This window comes from Dasypus novemcinctus, chromosome 4 (assembly GCF_030445035.2).
Source record: "Dasypus novemcinctus isolate mDasNov1 chromosome 4, mDasNov1.1.hap2, whole genome shotgun sequence".
Taxonomy (NCBI): Eukaryota; Metazoa; Chordata; class Mammalia; order Cingulata; family Dasypodidae; genus Dasypus; species Dasypus novemcinctus.
This window is the reverse complement of record NC_080676.1, coordinates 21,103,223-21,126,075: the sequence shown is the minus strand read 5'-3', so window position 1 is coordinate 21,126,075 and position 22,853 is coordinate 21,103,223. Positions and strand designations below refer to the sequence as shown.

General features: G+C 37.6%; 2 protein-coding genes across 18 annotated transcripts in view; one reads left to right on the top strand and one right to left on the bottom strand.

Annotated features, from left to right (window-relative positions):
• The window catches only part of MED12L (mediator complex subunit 12L), a 377,954-nt gene that overhangs the window by 77,099 nt on the left and 278,002 nt on the right, over positions 1 to 22,853 (bottom strand). For all 12 annotated transcript variants that reach the window (XR_009185439.2, XR_011648585.1, XR_011648586.1 and 9 more), the window contains 5 exons: positions 12,366 to 12,513; positions 8,035 to 8,153; positions 7,269 to 7,412; positions 6,238 to 6,401; positions 2,080 to 2,211 (listed from right to left, as the gene is read on the bottom strand). Coding sequence is in view for 9 of the 12 variants with exons in the window: in XM_058295148.2 (XP_058151131.1) it covers positions 2,080 to 2,211; positions 6,238 to 6,401; positions 7,269 to 7,412; positions 8,035 to 8,153; positions 12,366 to 12,513 (707 nt within the window). In the remaining 3 variants the exon portion in view is untranslated. The remainder of the gene's footprint in view (positions 1 to 2,079; positions 2,212 to 6,237; positions 6,402 to 7,268; positions 7,413 to 8,034; positions 8,154 to 12,365; positions 12,514 to 22,853) is intronic.
• P2RY12 (purinergic receptor P2Y12) overlaps positions 1 to 22,853 on the top strand; it is a 48,797-nt gene that overhangs the window by 22,822 nt on the left and 3,122 nt on the right. For 3 of the 6 annotated variants that reach the window (XR_011648592.1, XR_011648589.1, XR_011648588.1), the window contains one exon: positions 22,096 to 22,261. The gene's annotated coding sequence lies outside the window, so the exon portion shown is untranslated. Of the gene's footprint in view, positions 1 to 12,240; positions 12,761 to 22,095; positions 22,262 to 22,853 lie in introns of those variants that run through there. The other 3 variants (XR_011648591.1, XR_011648590.1, XM_004465649.4) reach the window with 2 other exon arrangements.

Below are 22,853 nucleotides of genomic sequence, written 5' to 3'. Positions count from 1 at the left end.
AGAGAGAGAATATTCTAAGAAATAACTGCTGACATCTTTCCAAATTTAACTAAAGACAGGAATACCTATCCAAGGAGGTCCGAAACTGAATTCTGAAAGCCTCAATGAGATAAAGTGCCAATTTCTCATTGGAAACCCAGGAGGTAAGAAGGCAGTTGGTTGACATACTACAAGTGCTGAAAGGAAAAAGGGCCAACCAAGAAGTCTGTATCTAGCATAAGTGTCTTTCAAAAAATGAGGGTGGGGTTAAGTCGATCCCAGATAAACAAAAGATGAGGGTGTTCCTCACCACTACACTGGCCCGAGACAAGATTCAAGAGAGGGTTCTGCAGGTTGAACTGAAAGGACCCTAAACAACAGATCAAAGGCACATGAAGGGAAGCAGATTTGGCCCAACAGATAGGGCGTCCGCCTACCACATGGGAGGTTCAAGGCTCAAACCCCAGGCCTCCGTGACTCGTGTGGTGAGCTGGCCCATGCACAGTGCTGATGTGCGCAAGGAGTGCTGTGCCACGCAAGGGGAGTCCGACATGCAAGGACTGTGCCCTAATGTAAGGAGAGCCACCCAGCGTGAAAAAAGTGCAGCAAGCCCAGGAATGGCGCTGCACACACAGAGAGCTAATGCAGCAAGATGATGCAACCAAAAAAGACATGGATTCTGGGTGCCACTGACAAGAGTACAACCGGACACAAAAGAACACACAGCGAATGGATACAGAGAGCAGACAATTGGGGGGAAGGGGGCAGAGAGAAATAAATTTTTAAAAAAAACCTGTGGTAAGGGTGATGACAGCATAAATATAAATGCTGGTACTACTGTATTTTTGTTTTGTAACTCCATTTTTTATTATGTATAGGATCTAAAAGGCAAATGCATAAAATATAACGACAAATCAGTGGTTTTGAACTCAATGTACAAACATTCAATCTGCAAAAAGAACAAAGAAGTAATGGCATTATATAAGGGGCACAAGAACACCAGTTTATGTCACTACTGAGATTAAGCTGATATCAAAGCAAAAGAGATTGTTAGGGGAAGAGGACTTGGCCTAATGGATAGGGTGTCCGCTACCACATGGGAGGTCCATGGTTCAAACCCCGGGCCTCCTTGATGTGTGTGGAGCTGGCCCATGTCCAATGCTGATGCATGCAAGGAGTGTCGTGCCACGCAGGGGTGTCCCCCGCATAGGGGAGCCCCAAATGCAAGGAGTGCGCCCTGTAAGGAGAGCCGCCCAGCGCGAAAGAAAGTGCAGCCTGCCCAAGAATGTGCCGCACACACGGAGAGCTGACGCAACAGGATGACGCAACAAAAAGAAACACAGATTCCTGATGCCACTGATAGAAGTGGTCACAGAGGAACACACAGCGAGTAGACACAGAGAGCAGACAACTGGGGGTGGGGAGTAAATAAAAAAAATAAATCTTAAAAAAGAGAGAGAGAGAGATTGTTAGGTTGCCCTAGGGTAACTACAAAGAAAATATCAAAAATATGCAAGTTCATAGTGACAAAAATTAGAGCACAGATTGTCAGGGGAGGGGAGCAAGGGGAATGATAAGTTTAGTAATGGAAGGTGGTTGGAGTCCTGCAACATAGTGAATTTAAGTAATCCCAGTGACTGGTATGCTTGGGAGTGGCTGAGATGGAAAAGTTTACACTGTATATATATTCCCACAGTAAAAAAGAGGAAAAGGTAAGGATATACAAAATAGTCATCATTAATTCGGTAAAATCTACCTAAAATGTATTGTCAAAATTTAAAGAAAGAATAAAACTATTAAAACTAATCTTTTATTTGTTGAAGAAACATAAATCAAACTTGGATATTTTACAACTTATTGCAATATGAGATTTTTTTAAAGCTTATGAACTCACACTGATATTGCACAGTAATCTATCTTTCATTGCCATTGTAATGTACTTTAGCATTCATAAATTAAACAAATCTGGTACATACCATAATTACTGTCCAAAATATAAAATTATGATTAGCTTTCATTATTAAAAAGGATGATGATGTTGACTGGCATAACAAACATAGGCATACTCCTTTTCTATGCTTTTAATTTCCTTGTACCAACCTGAAGAGGTCTCCAAATTTACTTCTGAGGTGGCTACATGACACGTAGAGGTCATAGAGGTAGGCTAAGATGCATCTTTCAGGGGAAGAACATTCTGACGGGTTTACAACATGCTTTACCACACCACACAACCTGAGAAGAAAAATACATGTTGGAATCAAACACACATTTTGCTAATGTGTGTGTTATCTTTTGAATCTTTTAGAGAACATGTCCATGCATTACTTGGGTAAGAAAGAAGATATCAGATGATTGAAACTAATCATTATATCAATAGTGAATAACTGAATAAAATATCCATTTTCTACCACAAACTGAAATACTAGAGATATAGAAACTTCAGAAATACCATTAAAAATAATAAAATAAATTCCTACATGCAGAAGGTATGTATGAAAATCTATCAATTAAGTTGCTGTGACTAAGACTCAAAAAGAGCACTGGAGTAAAGAACTGCTTTTCAGTAGAAAGATTCTGAATTCTTTTTAGTTTTCCAGAATTCCGAAATCCACTACTTTGTAAAGTCTTAAGAACTGTAAATTGGGAAACGGACTTTGGCCCAGTGGTTAGGGCGTCCGTCTACCACATGGGAGGTCCGCAGTTCAAGCCCCGGGCCTCCTTGACCCGTGTGGAGCTGGCCAATGCGCAGTGCTGATGCGTGCAAGGAGTGCCATGCTACACAGGGGTGTCCCCCGCGTAGGGGAGCCCCACGCGCAAGGAGTGCACCCATAAGGAGAGCCACCCAGCACGAAGGAGGGAGCAGCCTGCCGAGGAATGGCGACGCCCACACTTGCCGTGCCGCTGACGACAACAGAAGCGGACAAAGAAACAAGACGCAGCAAAAAGACACAGAAAACAGACAACCGGGGGAGGGGAGGGGAGGGGAATTAAATAAATAAATAAATAAATCTTTAAAAAAAAAAAAAGAACTGTAAATTGTGAGAATCCATTTATAAGTGGATGAGTTAGTTCTGGCATGAACAAGATGATTTTAGGCTTTGAGGTCATAGTCTCCTTGTTTATTCAAACTAGGGCAAATAAATTTTAGTTTATTTTATGTAAGAATGTAAACTCCTTTTTCATGACATTCTCTGCAACTCTTTCAGGTCAGAATTACTACTCCAATTCTGTGCCTTTTCCCTCAATCACAACGATGGCCTCTTTGGAGGTCAACACAGAGGAAAGTAAATACAATGGCCCATCTACCCACCCTGGGAGTCTGGTTCCACCACCATCTTGTAAGCTATTAATTGTATTCTATTACTACCCATATAGTAGTGGTATAGATGACTGATTATTAAAACTGAAAAGTGCTCTAGAAATCATCTGATTCATCTTCCTCATTTTAGAAAGGGGGGTCTCAGGGTCAGAAAGGTGAAATGATTTGCCCAGAGGTGAAGAGCTAGATCACAGAAGAACCAAGACAAGAGCTTAGGTCTCCAGGCTCCAAGACCAGAGCTCTCTCCATTAATCCCAGGGAATGATGATGAAAATTGAGGATATCAAGGTCATAAAGGACACTAAACGGCACAAATACGATAGGTGGAAGTCAGGAGACAATTGAAGAAATGGCAATGTAGCACCCTAAACACGGTGAACTGACAACTGAGGGGACCACCTAGCAGCATATAAAAGTTGTTGATTGTAACAAGAGAGTCACACAATTAAGAAGGAAAGATTATTCAATCTGTTCTTAGTCATATAAACAAAAAAGTTACTGATATAATTCACAAAGAATTATTTTGTGATTCAAGTAAATGAACATTTATTGAAAGTTTGCTAGGTAGGCATAGCATAGCAGTATTTCGCCAATACCCTTGACCTACCAGAGGTAAGATAAACATTTTATGTTGTGATACAGTATACTCATTCAAATAAATTTATACAAAAATGAAACAAGAGTTCTGGGGAGAACACCTATTCCTACTACATATGATAAAGTAAAAATATAACAAAATTCATGTCAAATATGATTTTAATTAACATTTAACAGAACAAAAAATGTTGAATGCCAAAGTGATGCTGAAATCAACTTTAAAACGCACAACATAAAAACTTAACAAAAAATCATCACAATTCACGGCCAATAAATAGGCTGCCATATACCATTTAGAAGGCATGAATGAACTCGCAGTTAGAAATATTTATTTTACTTTGAGAGATTTATTAGCTATGTAACCTTCGGTGTATCATTTTACTAAACACTTCATTTTAAAAGTCTGACGTTCAGTTTCTTAACCTGTAAAATGAAATTAAAAACTCAAGCCTTACAAAACAGTTAAGGGCTACTGAACAACATTTCCTTAATTCCATGCTTCTTGACTCTAAGGTACATATTTTCTCACATTTTACAGTTACTGGAATGTTTTAGATTTCACTTCATACTCTGTGTATGCATTTAATGTGGTATTTCTTTTGCCCCAGAAAGGCTGCTGTTAAATTGATACCACTCTAGACTAGAGTATAAATTGAATACATGGGCCAGATTACAAAAGAATACACTGTGGCACTAAAGATCCTCATTTTTCTTTTGACCAAAGGAGGAAAAATGGAAGAAAGTGAAAAATAGTCAATCTTACTTTCTAAAGAGAGATGTACGAAAAGAAATGAGGAGGAAGCGGATGTGGCTCAGACAACTGGGCTCCTACCTGCAACATGGAAAGTCGCTGGTTTGGATCCCAGTGCCTCCTTAAAAAAGATGGCGAGCTGGCCCGATGGGCAGGCGCAGCAAGCTGACACAACAAGAGAAACAAGAAGGGAAGCGGACTTGGCCCAATGGATAGGGTGTCCGCCTGCCACATGGAAGTCCACGGTTCAAACCCCGGGCCTCCTTGACCCGCCTGGAGATGGCCCATGCGCAGTGTTGATGTGCACAAGGAATGCCATGCCATGCAGGGGTGTCCCCCACGTAGGGGAGCCCCACGCACAAGGAGTGCGCCCCGGAAGGAGAGCCGCCCAGCGCAGAAGAAAGTGCAGCCTGCCCAAGAATGGTGCCACAAACACGGAGAGCTGACACAACAAGATGACACAACCAAAAGAAACACAGATTCCTGGTGCCGCTGATTAAGGATAGAAGTGGTCACAGAAGAACACACAGTGAATGGACAAAGAGAGCAAACAACTGGGGGAAAGGGATAAATAAAAAATAAATAAATGAGAGAAATAAATAAAAAAATTAATCTTTAAAAAAAGAAAGAGAGAAACAAGAAAAAAACATAATGAGAGACACAACAAAGCAAGGAGCAGATGTTTCCGCTGCCTGCTAAAGAAGACAACAAGATGACGCAACAAGAGACACGGGAGTAAAAACCTAATGAGAGACAGAACAAAGAAGAGAGTGGAGGTGGTTCAAGCAATTAGGCACCTCCCTCCCAAATAAGAGGTCCGGGGTTCGGCTCCCAGAGCCTCCTAAAGAAATAAGGAAGACGAGCAGACAAAGAAAGTGGAAAAAAAAAAACAAGGGGGGAGGGAGAAAGAAAGAAAGAAAGAAATCTTTAAAAAAAAACTTAGTCATTTGTTCCAGAACAACCCTTGCCAAAAAAACTTGCTTTAATTAAAGAAACAAAATTCAAGAACTAATCAGTGGCGAATGGATGTAGCTCAATGGTTGAATGCATGCTTCCCATGTATGAGGTCCTGGGTTCAATCCCCAATGCCTCCTGGGAAAAAAAAAAAAGGAACCAATTTTCTAAGATGACAATGTTTGTGAAATTTATTTTGGTGTCAGATTCCCCAAATGTAAATAACGACAACTGAAATCACATGAATAAAGAAAGGAGTTGTCATCTATTCACTTTTCATAATAGGTCAAGATGTGAGGTAGCATAAAAAATAAAGTATAATAAACAAATATTCTGGTCCTTAAAATCCAGGGGGATGGACAATTACAACAAAAGTGTCACACAATTAAGAGGGAGGGGGGAAAAAGAATGAAAGGAGGAGAGAAAAAGTAGGGAATCACAATTTGTTTAAAGAGAACATAATTTTCCATGCTTACATCTCTTCTTGAAGTTTTGTAGCAAAAGTACTCTCTGTGGTATATTGTTATACTGAAACAAACAGTATGTTAGCATTTATCTCTTAAAACCACCATAATATTTCATGACAAATTATCGATTCTAGGATTTGAAAAATAGTAACATCATTTTATATACCAACCCTTCAAACACCTGGGCTGTCTGATCGGGATTCAGGATCAGGCAAGTGTGGTACCGCCTTAGAACTGCCACGATGCAGACGCACAGGCCCGTTGTATAACTTCCAGCCAGGCTAGAGGATTTCAGGAGCAGCTCGGCTTCCACAACACTCAGTTCATTTAGTAGCTGCAACAGGAGAAAAGATTGAATAGAAAAGTAGGTGCCAAAATAAATAGGAATAAAATACTTATTTTTACAAACCATGAATATACTAAGTCATTCTAATACTGTTTAACCACCCCCCTTTATCTTGCCCCTGAACCTTATACATAGACAACTACAGTCTCAGAAAACACAACCTAGCTAATTAAACTTTTTCATTTTTAATCCTTTACCAATTTGCAGAGTTCTTCTTCCGGCTAGACATCAAGGTGCATTAAATCAGGAAGTACTCAAAACCAAAATAGTTATTGAAACTTTATGTTTGGCCACAGTCTTGGGCTGGATATTTTCAGAAAACCCTAGCCCCATATTTTCTCCCCTTTATCTTTCTTTTTATTAAACTGAAAGTCATTTATCATTTGCTTATTATTAAAACAGCTAACCTCTACAACAGAATAATCAATGGAAATCGCTTGCTATTTTCATTTACTAATAATAGTAGACAATACGTGAGCTCAAGTCTATGTATGAGAAATATAAGACAAGTTGAAGGACTTCTTGCTTTTAACCTAAAATATACATTATTATACAAAACAAAGAAACTATTTTTTCCTGAGCAAAACGAAAGGCAAAATATTTCTAAAAACTTTTGTTTTTATGCCATTATGTATTTTAGCAGTAATTAAAATTATTTTTAAAATTATAAACATGGTTGCAATTAAAAATGTTAATTGAAGACTATCGATTCAGCAGGCCTCAATGATTTGGAAATGTACTGGGTCCTTAAGATAACGTTATTACATAAAGTCTGGCTCTCCTAGCATTTCAAAGTGGATGATGCCTGGTAGGTTTGCTTTCCCACAAATGAGAAAAGGATAATCTCTTTGACACCTGTATTGCAAAGTCAATTAGTCCATTGATGTTCAATGCTGGCTCCATGAGATCAAAGATGAGCTGAATATGGTGAGCCAAAGGGAGGTGATACGATGTTCCTGATGCAAAACTTGTGATTTGCTCTAGCACATTGTTAGAAATCTGTACAAACAAAAGTGAAAATTATGAAGACCAATATTCCAAATACTTTTTGATTCAGATAAATTATTTTCACTTTAAGACATTTGAATTTATATGAGATTCAGCTTAGAAGAAACATTTTTATTGAAGCCAAAACCATGTACAAATCCAGTAATTGCCCTTCTATAACTATTATTTGGGATCTAGGCCTGGGCTAATCTAGAAGTAGAACTATAAATGATATTTAGTTTTGAGACAATATCTATTTGAATTTCAATGGGTTTGCAAAGCAAAACAGATTTTGTTTATTCTCAATTACATATTATTTCAATAATCAAAAGAATTCTCCCACATCAAAAGCAATGGAAGACATAAATGCAGGAATATGGGTATTACATTAGGAATTATTTTATATGTTGATTATCACATGGTAAAAATATTCCCATGATGAAAATTAATCCTTCTAAGGAAAGCACCATGACACTTAAAATGAACTCAATAATTTGAAATACTTCTAAAAACATTTATAAAATATATTTATAAAACCAAGCTGAAAACATCTGTCACATAAAAGATTTTTAAGCAACTATAAATATGCCAGATGCATTAAAACAAACAAACAAAAACAGCATTAAATAACAACCTGAGATGTCACTTGATGCTGATCAAAATATGAAAGGAGTTGAAGTTTTGTGAACACAGTCTCCAGTGTTGGAAAAGCTTCTTGTTTGTTCTTCCTGGTTTTTTGTCCTTCATCCCCAACTAAATAAACAAAAAGTAGGTATACAGTTTTCCATTTAAGAGAAGCTTTTGACTTTTTAATGAAGACTACTTATTGAAATACAATATACATACGTAAAATTCAACAAACTCCATGAATTTCTACAAAATGTACACACTCATGTAGTGGGACTCCCATCAAGGAACAACGTAACAGACCCCAGAAAACCCTTTGGGGCCCCTCCAGTCCTTTCTCTTTCTTTAGGAGACCAAAATCCTGACTTCTAACAGCCTGGATTACTTTTGCCCATTTTGGAATACAACATAAACGGAATCTTACCCTATGGATATTTCATGTCTACCTTCTTTCACACATTATGCTTGTGAGATCGATCTATAGAGCCATACTGTTAAAAGTAATTTTAATTTGTTCATTCTCATTTATATGTACAGTATTCCAATTGTGTGGATATACCACCATTTATTTATTCATTCAAGTGAGTAGTTTCTTGATTTGAGCTCTTATGAGAACTGTTTTTATGAACATTTCTAACTGACTTTTTAAAATACCATGACATGAACACTGAAGGGGGGTGAAATCACCCAGTTACACTTCAATATCATGGGAAACTTCATTGGCATCTACTTGAGAGACTCAATTTTGATGAGTTCCACAAACAATCTAATAGGAAAAGGAGGAGGGAGGGATACAGGGAGAGAAGGGTGCAGAGAGCCAGTGAGCAAGGTAAAGAAGAAAGAGGGAAGAAAGGCAGTGAGAGGAAGAATGAGAGGGAGGGAGAGAAGAAGGGAAAATGAGAGGGAGAAAGGAAGAGAGTTACACCATTCCTAGCTAACTTTTTTGGCAATATCAAGAAATTAAATCACTCCATATTAATGGAAAGTCCTACTTTTATCAAATTGGCATAAAGAAGTTTGGAGAAAATTCCAATTAAAAAATATAATAAACACTGGTTATCCCAGAGAGACTATCTTATTCCTAACAGCTCTAAGAATAAGATCCAAAACTAGATTAGTTCCTGTTTTTGAATATTTTAACTTTTATTTACAAAAAGGAAAATCTGAAAACAAAAATGAAAGGTTGGATTATCTGATCTCTAAGGTCATTTCCAACATTGTGATACTAAAGAGTTAAAGACCACCGAAGACAGGAGTTCTATCATTCACCTTGTCTTCTAATTTGGGAAAAAGCTATAAAAACAAGCTGTGTGCCTTACTGTCCTTAAAAATATAATAATGATAGCCTTGATATCAGAGCAAAAGGAGTATCAGAATAAGAGGTATTTGCATAACATCAGTTACAGTACTGTGCCACTTTTGTCAAATAACACCAAATAATGCAAAGAATAAAAACTAACAGGTCATTAAACCTACATCTTTATACACATCAATTTTCAAAGGTCCAGATTAAGGATGGAATTTTACCTTCACTAGAGCTGCTGACATGTCATGAGTATTTTAAAATATCCAAGTTTTTAAATTTTTCATGTACTAACATCATTGACTTGAGGCTGAAGAGCTCAAAGCAAATAACCTGTGGACAACATGCTTTAAAATTGAAGTCAATGTTATCATTCACTGTCCATCCCAGGACTAAAACACATAAGCAAAACAACAGAGTCGAGGAAGTAGTTCCAGCATGAGAATGCCTAAGCACATCTCTGATGTCCTTGGAAAGGGGACTGGCAGGCTCTATTTATCTAATCAATGCTAACTTCTTGAAACCTCATATAAGATTATTATTCGAAAAAATGTTAGCAATCAATCTTTGGCAGTTTATAATCAAAGTCAAAGAAAAATACAAGAGAGTAGTGGTGGTTCTCAATGGAATTATTTTAATGATATATACAAGAACAATATCATCATACAGATTTTCCTCATCTTTTTATGTAAATTTGCCTTTATAATATATATTATTTCTCTTTTGTTGCTTTATTTTGGTTTTCTTTTATAATCACACTGACTTTGGCCTTTTAGAGATTATTATATTAAACTTCATTAATGCTTTCAAAAGAAACACTGTTAACAATCAGAAAAGAGAACTACTTAATACAAATAAAAAGGGAAGTTTTAATATTTTCAACCAACTGGAATTTACATTTTAGATAATAAATCTCCCTAGGCAAGAACTGGCAACGCTGATGTGAGAACACATCTTATGGGTTCCCCAAAATCATATTTTTGTTACCAGAAACCAACTATATTACTAACACATGTACTGTTTTACTGCCTTACCAGACACTATCTTTCCTTTAAAAAGTGGGTAAATTTCCACAAATCAGAAAAAAAGTAAATTAACTTCTGGTGAACATACTAAGTTTGTTGTTGTTGTTTCCACACTAAGTTTTAAGTACTAGTTTGAATTTAGAATATCCACCAAAATACAACTTAGTACATCCCAAACGCATCTTGTTGGTTAAGATATTTTACCTAAAATGAGAGAAACAAGAAAAACCCTCTAAAGATACCACTCTGCAGTGGTACTTCTAATTGCTGATATCTCAAAGAGCAGCAGGGAGTGACAATGATATTCCCTTCAAGAGTTCCTACGTGAGAATTGCCTATTTAGGGGACTGTTAAAAAGACTGGATGGGCTCCAGTCTAGCCTTAAAAACTACGTAAAGGAAGGAAGCAGACAACAGAAAAGGATACCACAATGCTTCCCCTCCCCTTCCACCCACCTCAGCACTCCAAAGTCAGGAAAGCCACAGGATCTGGAAAGACTTTCTAACAGTAATCTAGACAAAATATATATTACTGAAAGGACAAAGGAGATAGAATCCATCCCATTTATAAATGTACAAAAAGTAGTTTCAAATATTCTTTGCAGGCTGGTTGTAGGACTTGACTGCCTTTCTAAATTCAACCCATTTCCTCTTTTCTCTGAGAGAGGAAAAACATCAAAACAACAGATCAACAGTTTTCTTAGACAAAAGCACTTTCTTTTTCAAGCTCAATGATGACGGGCCAACAATAAGAGGGTTTCGTTTCTCTTTCTACAATGCTGGGTTGCTCCTTAACGCAGTCAATTAGTTACAAAGTCCTAAACTGGCAATGGGAAGGAGTAAATCATACGAAGGTAGCTTTCCCATTGTGTGCTAAGGTCTTAGCACCTCAGGCATCAGACACCGAGAATACCATATTCAGGCTGAAAACCCTGCTGCCTTCTAAACCGTCTACATGTGCACTCTTAATTCTTGAGAGAAAAGAGAAGCTGTGTGCAATATTTATATATGTACTTTTTTGTCTAGGAATGAGCTAGTGTAGATAAGCACTAATAATTCACCCTGTTATAGTCTGGACTGGATCCCCTGTGGAGAGGCTCATAAAATCATTTATTTTATATTGAAAAGCAGTAGGTTTCCTGGAGATGGTTTATATCATGTGTAGGGAGAATGTTGTTTGCATAGGGTATATCCAAACTTTTTCTCCTTTATATTATTTGAATACTAGAGAAATAAATGCAAGTGGTGGTGGTGAGTGGTGGTAGTATAATGCTATCATATTTTAAATCACTTGATTGCCTAATGGAATAAACAAACCTTGAAAAGAGTAAATAGGCAAATGTGAAGTAGATAATTACAACTTTTCAATTCTGCAATGTGGTAACATAATATAAAGGCATACCTCTTCACTGTCAAAACTATGTAACAAGCATTGAGGAGTATTCCAAACAAAGAAGACATAATAGAGTAAAGACCCAGTTGTTGTTTTTTCCTTGAGATAATTTGAAAAAAATTTAATGATATAGGTAACCACCATCATCTATTAGTTATTCTTCTGAATAATGTAAGAAAAGATCAGCAATTACACTGTCATAATTTTCAATTAACATGCAAATGTGGGTGCCCTAGAGCTAAAGCAATCTATAAGCTTGAAAAATTATATAAAGACAGAGAGAAACAGACCTCTTTCAGACTAAGGGCTTTCCAACTCATTCTTTAATACTTTATTAATACAGTAGAAAATTTGGGTAGTATAAAACAAGAGTAGGGAATAAAAATTACCTACATAAATCTGTAGAATATGCTATTTTAATATAAAGATTACTATAAATGGAAATAAGGCTTTAAAATTGCAATGGCCACCTAAGTGCTTATTCATTTTTCAGTGTCACAGTCATTCAGGACAGGAAACACTTGGAAACAGTGGCATGTGCCACTTTGATAAAGACTATGCTCCAAGAGGGAAGACAAACAACAACAAAATGGGAGCAAATGCAGTAAGGATCTTTACCCCCTGTCTCTGTGGTGCTCTTCTTATTTAGAATTTTCAGGATATCTTTGGTAATTTTCTTCAGCTGATGCCTCGCTTCATCACGCTCTTTGCCAACTCCATATAGAAGGATTGTGCGCTGGTTACATTCATGACTTGAAGATTCATCCTGGAAAACAGAAAATGCACTTTGAAACCCTTGTTGGCAGGGGTGGAGTTGCATTTCACTTCCACAAAATGCACTGACCACGGCATCTCCATGCTGGCTTGCAGTGGCAGCATTCTGCCTACCTTTCAATTCACCTCAACCTTCATTGGCAACACCCTTGTTTTTCCAGTTTGGAACTCGCTAAAGTAAAAGCGTCAGCTGACCTGCAGTCTTAATAGAAGCATTTGATACGGGCGTACTCTACTGAGTAAGTTTTGGTTATTGGAAAATCTTTTAATTTTTTTTTTTAACTTAACATGGTATCAAGTAACATACTATCTAGTCATACTTCTCCCTTAAGGTAACTGTTATGTCTTAATACGCTTCATTTTATATATGCAGCAATATTAGATGTTTTATATTTAAAACACAAATTCTTACTAGAAGCCTCAATTAAGTTTTTTAAGATATACTCCATTCGCTTCCAACATGACTGTGTGAAATACAATTGTATTTCTTTAAAAATGACAAAACAATAGAGTGCAGGAATCATTAGGGGTGAGTTCAAGAGAAACTCAAACATAGTCCGATATCACCACTCTTCCTTCTACACCCCCCTACTTCGTCCCACAGACACAGTGAATCCAAGCACCATTTTCTCCAATATGGGAAAAGAAATTATTTAGTCAGAGCATAAAAAAATACATGTACAAACTGCTGAACTCATTTTGCTTAGCCAGACTTAGTTAGTCCAGTATGCATTAACTTTTTTAAGCCTTGCTTTGAAATTTTGTATCTAAATTTCTCTCTCAAATGCTAGTCTTCCATCTTAGTAATTTTCTAGCTCTATCCTTCAGTACACCACCTTTGCATATTCTTTGGACATCTTCTCCCATGCTAGACAGTTACTACCCTAACAACAACTTATGCTAAGGAGCTTACATGGGAAAAGAATTCCTTCCAGGGAAAAAACTATTGTGTTAATGATTAGTAGTGGCTGCACAAAGGGCAAAACCCTTCAGACTTGGAGAATTTTGATGCTTGATTGGCAGTACTCCCCATGTGTGATCTTCTCAAAGTTGCATTTTGTTTCTAAGCTCATGAAATAAGAGCCTGTTTCCTTTCTCAGGTCCTGCCACTTTCCTCTTTTTGTTGGTTGGTCTGTCTGTCTCTCCCATACTTACTTGCTTTCTGGATACCACTTCCCATTGCACTGCTTCCTTAATTATACTCAACCAGAAATATACCTTTGTATAGTCTGCCAACCTAACATGCAACCTAGTCCACAAATAAAAATTTTTTAACATTTCAGAGATGTTCAAATTTGCATCCTAAAAATTAAAACAAAACAAAACAAAACAAAAACGTTCAGGAGCATGTTTCCACCAGAAGCTATTCTTTACTTAACAGCCTTCATACCCAAATCTCCTTCCCCACAAGTTCTGACAAGACAGACTCAATCAAAGGGTTATGTTTCAAAAGCCAGTGATTCCTACATCCGACTGCACATCTGAATGACTTGAGGTACTGGACAATCTCTAATTTTTGTTGTTGTTACACAGAATTACTAATACATTTCTCTCATGGTCTGCTAGGATGTGTATGTATAAATCCAATAAAGGGAACAGAAAAACACTAAGAAAACTACAAAATTCAATCAAGTGCTGATCACGCATCCAGTGATTGTTTTCAGTAAGGCATATATAAATGTTTCTAATGAACACTTCTTTGTGAGGATGACAGAAAGATGTTATCAATGCTAGTCAACAATTGTTTCTCAAGTATCTACACAGGGCAAGACAATGTGCTAGGAATCCTGAGAAAAATACAAGGAGGAATTTCCCTTGTCCTCATGGTGCTCAGATTCAGTGTCACAGAACTAGAAGTTAAAACAGGATGGTGACAGAAGGCATCCTGGAAAGATCCCTGCACTCACCAAGGCTTACGGGACAACTGCAGCCCCACAGATGGGAGGAAATGTACCATAACAGTCCACTCATGGGCCTGTCAGTCGTCAACTCAAGGATCCCGGATACTTTGCCTCTCAGATTCTCCTCTGAAAATTGGGATACCACCACCTTCCTTGTAAGGGTTCTGTGAGACTAAGATGAAGTATATGACCTGTTTAACAGCACACCATACACAATGCTCACTACCTTCAGTTCACATTTCTAGATTTCCACATCTTTCTTGCATGTGCCCCAACCATGACCACCATGCACCATATCACTCAGCCTTTCTCCAAGACCCTGGCACCTTCTTCGTTTGCTGTCACCCCAGTTTGGTCAAAGTCTTCACCAGAAAAGAAACAGGATGGGAAAAGAGCCTCTGGAGCATTGATCACGATGTAGTCCACTTACTTTCTACTATCTGTTTAATATCTATCTTTTCCACTGGACTGTAAATTTTGTGAGGGAGGAAACTGTTTGATTCATTGGTGTCTATGTTCTCCTTAATCGGCACCAAGCAGGCATTGTGTGTTTGTTGAATACACTAAATGCTAAATGAATAAGTTAAGTAATAAACACTTGGCTAAAATAATGGGGCAGGGATGAAGAACAAAAAACCAGTGTTTCCTTAATAAACAAATAAATAATTGGGCAAGAATAGCCAGAAATAGCAGCTATGTACAGCAGGGGAAGCAGAGAGATTGAGAGGTGAGGAATTTTGTTTGTTTACCAGTTTTTTTATTATTATTATTGAAATAATGGAAATGCTTTAATGATTGAAGTGATAAATGCACAACATATGATTATACCAAATACTATTGATTGCACACTTGGGATAAACCATATGCTTTATTAATATGTACCAATAAAATTGATTTGTTTTTAAGAAACAATTTTGTAGGAAGTTTAATCTGATATTTAAGTGATGGAATAACTGAAGGGGAGAGCAGAGAAGCAGTGGAGAAAAATTTTTTTAAAAAATTTTGCAGTTTCTAAACTAGGTCTGAGCAGTGGAAGTGAAAAATAAGAAGCAAAATCAAGAGGTCTCTGAAGGAAGTTGGGAAATGATTGGACAGCTGAGCGGATGTGCTTCTCATTGGACTTCAAGTTGGCCTCATTAGAGAATATCTGTTGCAAAGAAAGAAATAAAAAAGAACACATTATGTGGGCAGGAAGCTGAAGAATTCATTCTCGGATGTGAGCAATCTGAGGGGTAGGTGGAAATGAACTGCACATGTCTAGTAGGCAGTGTGAAGTGAGGACTGATGCAGAGAGCAATATGTCATGACCTGGGAGGGGCACAAACCCCTGTGTTCTCTTTAGGGAAGGAGATCAAGGAGAGCTGGTATGTGAAGGGAATAAGCAAATAGTCAAGTGGTGCATATGCAATGCCCATAATTAGTAAGATGATCTGACAATGGAGTGCCTCTCAAGTCAGATCAAGGGACATTTAACAGTGGGGCCCAACAGTGCCAGATGTGGGTTGAGAAGTAACGCTGGATGAAGTTGCCCTCTCACTTGTGAATTTAAAAACTACAGTGAACCTCAAAAGAAAAGTTTCTTTTAAGTGGCAGGGGCAGAAGGCAGGAAACAAGGGGGTACAGAGCAAATGGTAGAACAGCAAAGGCGAGAAAGCAGCCCACGTTCACTAGTCCTCGAGGCAGGAAAACGGTAATGTCTTGAGAGAGAAGGCTTTATCAGGATTGCTGAGGTCTAATTCTTGTTTTAAGGCTGAAATGAGGGAGACAGGAGGGGAAGGAATCCTGTCTGAATTAATTTGGAAAGGAAGAAAGGGACAGCTTTCTACTTAACCATAGGGGAAAAGAAAATTGGTTACGGGAAACGGACTTTGGCCCAGTGGTTAGGGTGTCCGTCTACCACATGGGAGGCCCGCGGTTCAAACCCCGGGCCTCCTTGACCCGTGTGGAGCTGGTCCGTGCACAGTGCTGATGCGCACAAGGAGTGCCCTGCCACACAGAGGTGTCCCCTGCGAAGGGGAGCCCCACGCGCAAGGAGTGCGCCCCTAAGGAGAGCCGCCCAGCGCCAAAGAAAGTGCAGCCTGCTGAGGAATGGCGCCGCCCACACTTCCCCTGCCGCTGACAACAGAAGCGGACAAAGAAACAAGACACAGAAAACAGACAACCGGGGGAGGGGAATTAAAAAAAAAAAAATTGGTTAAATTACAGAAAAAAATTACAAGTGAAGAAGCAATCAACTTGAAGAAGCTTGGCCCCTAACATGCTCAGGAAGTTGGGCCAACAGCAAAGTCATGAGTTAAGAGAAAGGGGATGGAATTAATAAGAATCAACAAACACAATCTACAGTTAGCTGAGAAAGAATCACTAGTGACGTGTGGAGACAGTGTTGTTTTGTTTTTTAAGATTTATTTATGTATTTAATTCTCCCCTCCCCCCCCAATGTCTGCTCTGTGTATCCAGTAGCTATGTGCTCTTCTGTGACAGCTTCTATCCTTAACAGCGGCACCGGGAATCTGTGTTTCTTTTTGTTGCTTCTTCTTCTTGTGTTAGCTCTCCGTGTGTGTGGCGCCATTCCTGGGCAGGCTGCACTTTCTTTCGCAATGGGCGGCTCTCCTTACGGGGCGCACTCCTTGCGCATGTAGTTCCCCTACATGGGGGACACCCCTGCCTGGCAGGGCACTCCTTGTGCACATCAGCACTGCACATGGGCCAGCTCCACACGGGTCAAGGAGGCCCGGGGTTTGAACCACGGACCTCCCAGGTGGTAGACAGATGCCCTAACCACTGGGCCAAGTTCATTTCCCGAGACAGTGTTTCTTAGTTATTATTTTTAAGGGAATTATGATAGTTCTCACTACACTAGTCTTTAAAGAAAAGAAGGCAGAAACATTTAAAAAGTTACTGATTTTCAGTGGCCTAAAAGACTTGTTTGTATCAATTTCTGGTACATGTAAAAAATGTTCAAGTCTTCAAATAGCAATTGGTAGTAAAAGAGATTCCATCTAAGAAAATGTACTAAATATTTCCAACTGTACCAGTGATTTCTACTCTTTCAAGAAGGTATTAAACCATCCTCAAGATGAATGGTTGTAAGTAATATTAATGATCTGTGATCAGTGCCAAGGAATTTCTCTATTGTTTATTACCTGAAGGACACATTTGTTGAGTAGGAGAAGAAAAAAAAAAAAATCAACCGGAGAGTCTGTACAAGCCTAGTGATAACTTTTATGCTAGCTCACTGCTCCGCGTTAGTTGCTCTAGTTACCTCCCCAGTAATCAAAGTTCTGAAACTCTTCTCCAGATGAACTACCTTTTCCCCCAGATATTATCTACCACAAAGATTTGATTAATCAAGGAATAAAGAGAATGCACACCACAAACTCAGGCAGGCTTGTGCTACAATTATTAAAATATTGTCTCAACTCAAATATCCTTAGAAAGGAGAAATGAAGTTAACTGAATTAAGTTCTGCACTAAGCAACTTTAATATCTTAAGAAAGTAATCAGAAATATTGCCATAATGTGTGCATGCTCACAAAGATGCGATAATGGTGGGGACATTAGAGAGCTGTGTGTTTTTCTTTTAATCTATTCATATTTTCTGATATTTCTGCAATAATGCAAAAATGATATAATTTAAAATAAACTACTGTTCCTCTTAAAGGGTAAAAGAATCCTACTCTGAATGTGCTTCTTTTTCTTCCAAACACTAATTAAAAACAATAGATGAAGTAATGTAATTATTCTTCTGATAAAATTACAGCAATTCAAATGTCTCCAACACCTTTTAATTTTGTATGTTCAATCGTTTATATGCAAACACTGTATACTTCATGAAATAAATTGCACACAGCATCCTATTTCATCTCCAGGAAAAGTAGCAAAAATCTGCTTTTAAAACAATGAATCTATATAAAATACTTATTTTAAACTATTATAATGAATAACTCTTAAAATATGCATTCACATATTATTTCTTTCAGCTGGGCCTCAATATATCACTTGATTCTGTTTATAATAAATTAACATCAAATAAATGTTAAACATCAGTAATACTCCAGGGCTGGGGTGAAAGAACTGGTATGCATGTGTTTGTGTGAAGGAAGGGATAAGACTATATGAAAGGAAAGAGAAAACAGAATTTCTCACTAGTAACCATACCTGAATTGGAATACTTTAGCTTTAAATCAATAAAATAAGAGACTCCTTTAATTAGAGTTGTATAGGAAATCTTAGTCCTACAATACAGTCTAGTCCAGGGGTTCTTTTCAAGGGGCCCATGAGTTTGAACTGAAATTCAAATAAACATTATTCTTGTGGGGACATGTTAGTGAGGTGTGATATATCAAATAATACACAGCATACTGTGGACTTAGTAAGGGGTCTGTGGGTTTCACCTGACTGGCAAAAGGGTCCACGGAACGAAAAAGGTTAAGAACCGCTGTTCCATTCTATAGCAGGGCTGAAATGATACCTTTATCAAAAAAACACAATGTATCCAAGGGAAATGGATGCCAAGGGTTTTAACTATATACTAGTACTCTGTTTTCAAGCAAAAACACTCAAAACAGGAATGACAAGTAATTTGATTTCCCAAGAGAGTTCATTTCTGCTAAATAACCCAATGATATAGTCTTAAAGACTCCTTACTTTGAAAGCACACATCTAGCCTCAATTTCTATCCTCTAACCAGTAAAACCCCGCTTGATGGAATAATTATTAAGCACGGCCTTAGCATACACATGCTTAATCAAACCTTTCATTAAAGTAACAATAACTACACTTAGTATCAACAAAGTTTAGAACTAAAACAATCTTAGAGCTAATCAAAACTCTTCATTTTATCTCCTTTCTTCTGCCCAAAGGCAGTTCCACAAGGACCACAGGGTCTTACCATTTCAGGGAATAAACCTATGGATCCAGAGTAGTAGCTGAAGCAAATATTCTCAGATGAGCAGACTTTTAGTAGACTTGGTAAAATTAATAAGCCAATTAAACCACCTGCAAGTAAAAATTCTGGGGTATATTGGTTCCTCTTTCTAAACCATCTCAAACAGAAAATAGCCAAATCAACCAAAACTAGTTCTGTTGCCAATTGTAATTTTACAATTACAAACTACATTTGTTGCTGTGATTTACTAATCACAACTAATGAAAAACTAAAGTGCACAGCCTGCTCTACCTCTATTTGTATTTTGATATAATTTTTTAATGGGAGACACTTCTCAAAGATTTTTGTCCCTTTCCAGGGTCAAGTTGTATAAATGGGTAACAGCCAGCCATTCCTCCAATGAGAAAATGTTGTCAGAGAAGGTCCACACACAGGTGTGGCTGTGAGTGAAAATGAGGGCAAAAAGTAAGTTAATTTACATCGGGAAGTCATGCCATTCTTTTATTCCCCAAACACATTTATGCTCCATGAGGAATTTGGAAAAATAAATTCTCAATAAATTACTCAGTCTTAAGTACCTTGGATTAGTTTTCCTTGAATATGGCATACTGAGTTGTTAAAAAGTAATCACAATTTTCTTTCAAAACCCTTCTTTCTTCTGAAGAAATTAGAAATACTTCATAAATATACTTTAGCATATGCAATTTGGTATAGAGGCAAGTACGACTATTTCATTGAAAGAAATTAAGCCATTCCACTAATGGCATCCACCTCTTACTCCTGGGCAACCACGGAAAGCAGCCAGCCACACTTTCCCCACCACCCCAATGTGGCGGGGGATGCGGGCGGTGGGGTGCAGAAACAACTGAGGATGAGGGGATCTCCAGGTACAAAGGGCTGCAACTGCAGGTTCTGGGGTCAGGCAGCATGGGCTGGAATGGATCTCCTATTAACAGGGTGTCCTTGGAAAACTACTTCACTGCTCTCCACAGTTTTCCTCATCCAAAGAATGGGGACAATACCAGTATGTACTTCAGAAAGTAGTTGAGATCATAAAATGAGTTAATACATGACGGTACGAGAAATGAAATGTTAGCTATAAGTATTCTTTGAAAGAACATATGCTGGAAATTATATACCCTACCAAAACCTACTGAATGTACTGGGGGAGAATGTAAATATAATTGATGCAGTGCAGCCATGCTCCAAAATGTATCCACCAAATGCAATAAATGTGCCACAATGATGAAAGAGGTTGTTGATGTGGGAAGAGTGGGGGGCTACGGGGTACGGTATGTGAGAACCTCTTATATTTTTTGTGATCTATGTACCGTTAAAAAAATTAAAAAAGAAAGAACATAAAAGCACTTTCAAAAAATGTAATTTTATCCCAGCAAACCAATAAATCAGAAAGGTAAGATTTGTTGACTGCAGTAGTCAAATTGGAAAGTAATTTAAGAACACCTACTTTCCAAGGGTGTTGTGATATCAAACTGACACCTCTAGACAACCAACACATGGGGGTTATTATTTAACTGAAAACCAGTTTAATAGATCTAAATTTATAGCTTGACTTCAAATTCTTAATGCCATGAAAATTCTCATGTTAACTGAAATCAGTGGTTCTCAAACTTTAGTATGCATGAGAATTATCTGGCAGGTTCATGAAAACACTGATTGCCAGACTCCACTCCCAGAGTTTCAGAATAAGTGGGATTGGTCTAGGACCCAGAATGTGTATTTCAAAAAAGCTTCCTGTGAGGCTGATCTACTGCTCTGCACTTTGAGAACAATGGTTGAAAATACTTAACATATACAAAGACAGGCAGACACTCAAAACTTGGAACAAATAACCAAAATATATGTTCATAGGAAAGGAACCTACCCAAGTGGATCTACTAGTAACAGGGGAGCACTACAGTTTAAAAACATGCATGTTTATGTGTGTGTGTGTACATGCATGCAGCCAATACTGATATAAAGGTAAAAAACTTTACCCTCCAATTTTACCCTACCGTCTCCGTTGCCCTTCTGTTCTAAGAGTTAAGAAACTGGACATAGTAACAATACAAGGATGCCTTACTTTAAGGACATATTTTCCTCCATAGGCAAAGCTAGATAAAAATAAACAACAACCAAAAAAAGTTAGTTTATATTCAAATCATATTCAAGAGAAGCACTGAAGACAAGTTTATATAATAACCCTGGCAAATGGATACAACTGTGTTTCTTTACTAATTTAATTTTGGAACCTGATAGTTTATAACAAGCGGAAACTGTTCGCCTACAAAGGAGTTGATAAAACACAGATTTATAATAATGACATTATTAACCAGGAAAAAAACAAAAAAACTTAGCATCCCTAACAGGCACACATTTCTAGTTAACTTAATTACTTGTTAAAAGGTCATATATCACCCAATGTTGAGTACAACATGTTTTCAGGTAAATCATCTGAGAAAGCAAGCCTGCAACCTTGTCCTGGAGGCAGATCTCAACACTTTCATCTCAACTTGGACTTATCATTTCCATGGAAGCTAACAAAGAGAATGCAAAGTTATGAAGCATCAACTTTATGGCAGGTTTCAGTAAAAAGCTTCATTATTTTAAATGGCCTTTAAAAGATGACTTCTCACCCACCCTGGCCCCCCACATTTACCAGGAAATAAAAGCAGAAGTCCTAAAAGGAGACAGACAGAAATTCAAACTGTCTGCAGAGCATTGAGCCCTCAGTGTTTGAAGGTAATCTCTAATTATGAAGGCCTCTTCCTCTCTTTCGCTCTAGAACATTCAAGACTTTACTGATGGAAGCTCAGAAAATCCTCTATCTTAAAAGAGTTTTGACAACTAAACTAAGAAATTGAAAGGAAAACACCAGATGCCACCCTGCAGGTTGCATTAACTACCGCTTACTGGATACATTCAAATCTTCAGAATCAACAATTAACCAGGTAACTTCGTATTTAGAAGTATTTTTTTTTGATGAATATATTAATATGTATTTACACTAGGATGTGAGCAGTTTTTTCTGATATTTTTCTTAAACTAGAATGCAAACATGTACTCTGAATAAAAATGAAATGTAAGCTACATTAATGATGTTAGAGACAACAATTAAGCTTTATATTTAGAGATTCATACACAGCATGGACGCAAAATGCAAACTGTGATATTAACGCAAGTATAAAATATGATTTAAATACAGTTAAGGAGGGCTGAAATTCTTAGTGACAAGAATACTTGGTAAATAAGTGTCTACTCAAAATGAGCATTCCCAAAGGAGAATTTCCAAATCTATCTGAAAATGCACAACTAGAAGCAAATAGCAGGGGCAAAGAAGGATAAAAATCAATAAAATGTATGAATAAAATAAAAAATACCATTTTTTAATTTTAAAAAATGGTAACACATGTGGGGAGTTATTGAAAATTAAAGCCATGCTTTTCTTAATTACATTTACTAAAGGATAGAAAAATGAATTCCATTGACATTCGGGGTATTAAGTGCTACCTTTACTTGTCAAATTTAAATCTCCTACATGGA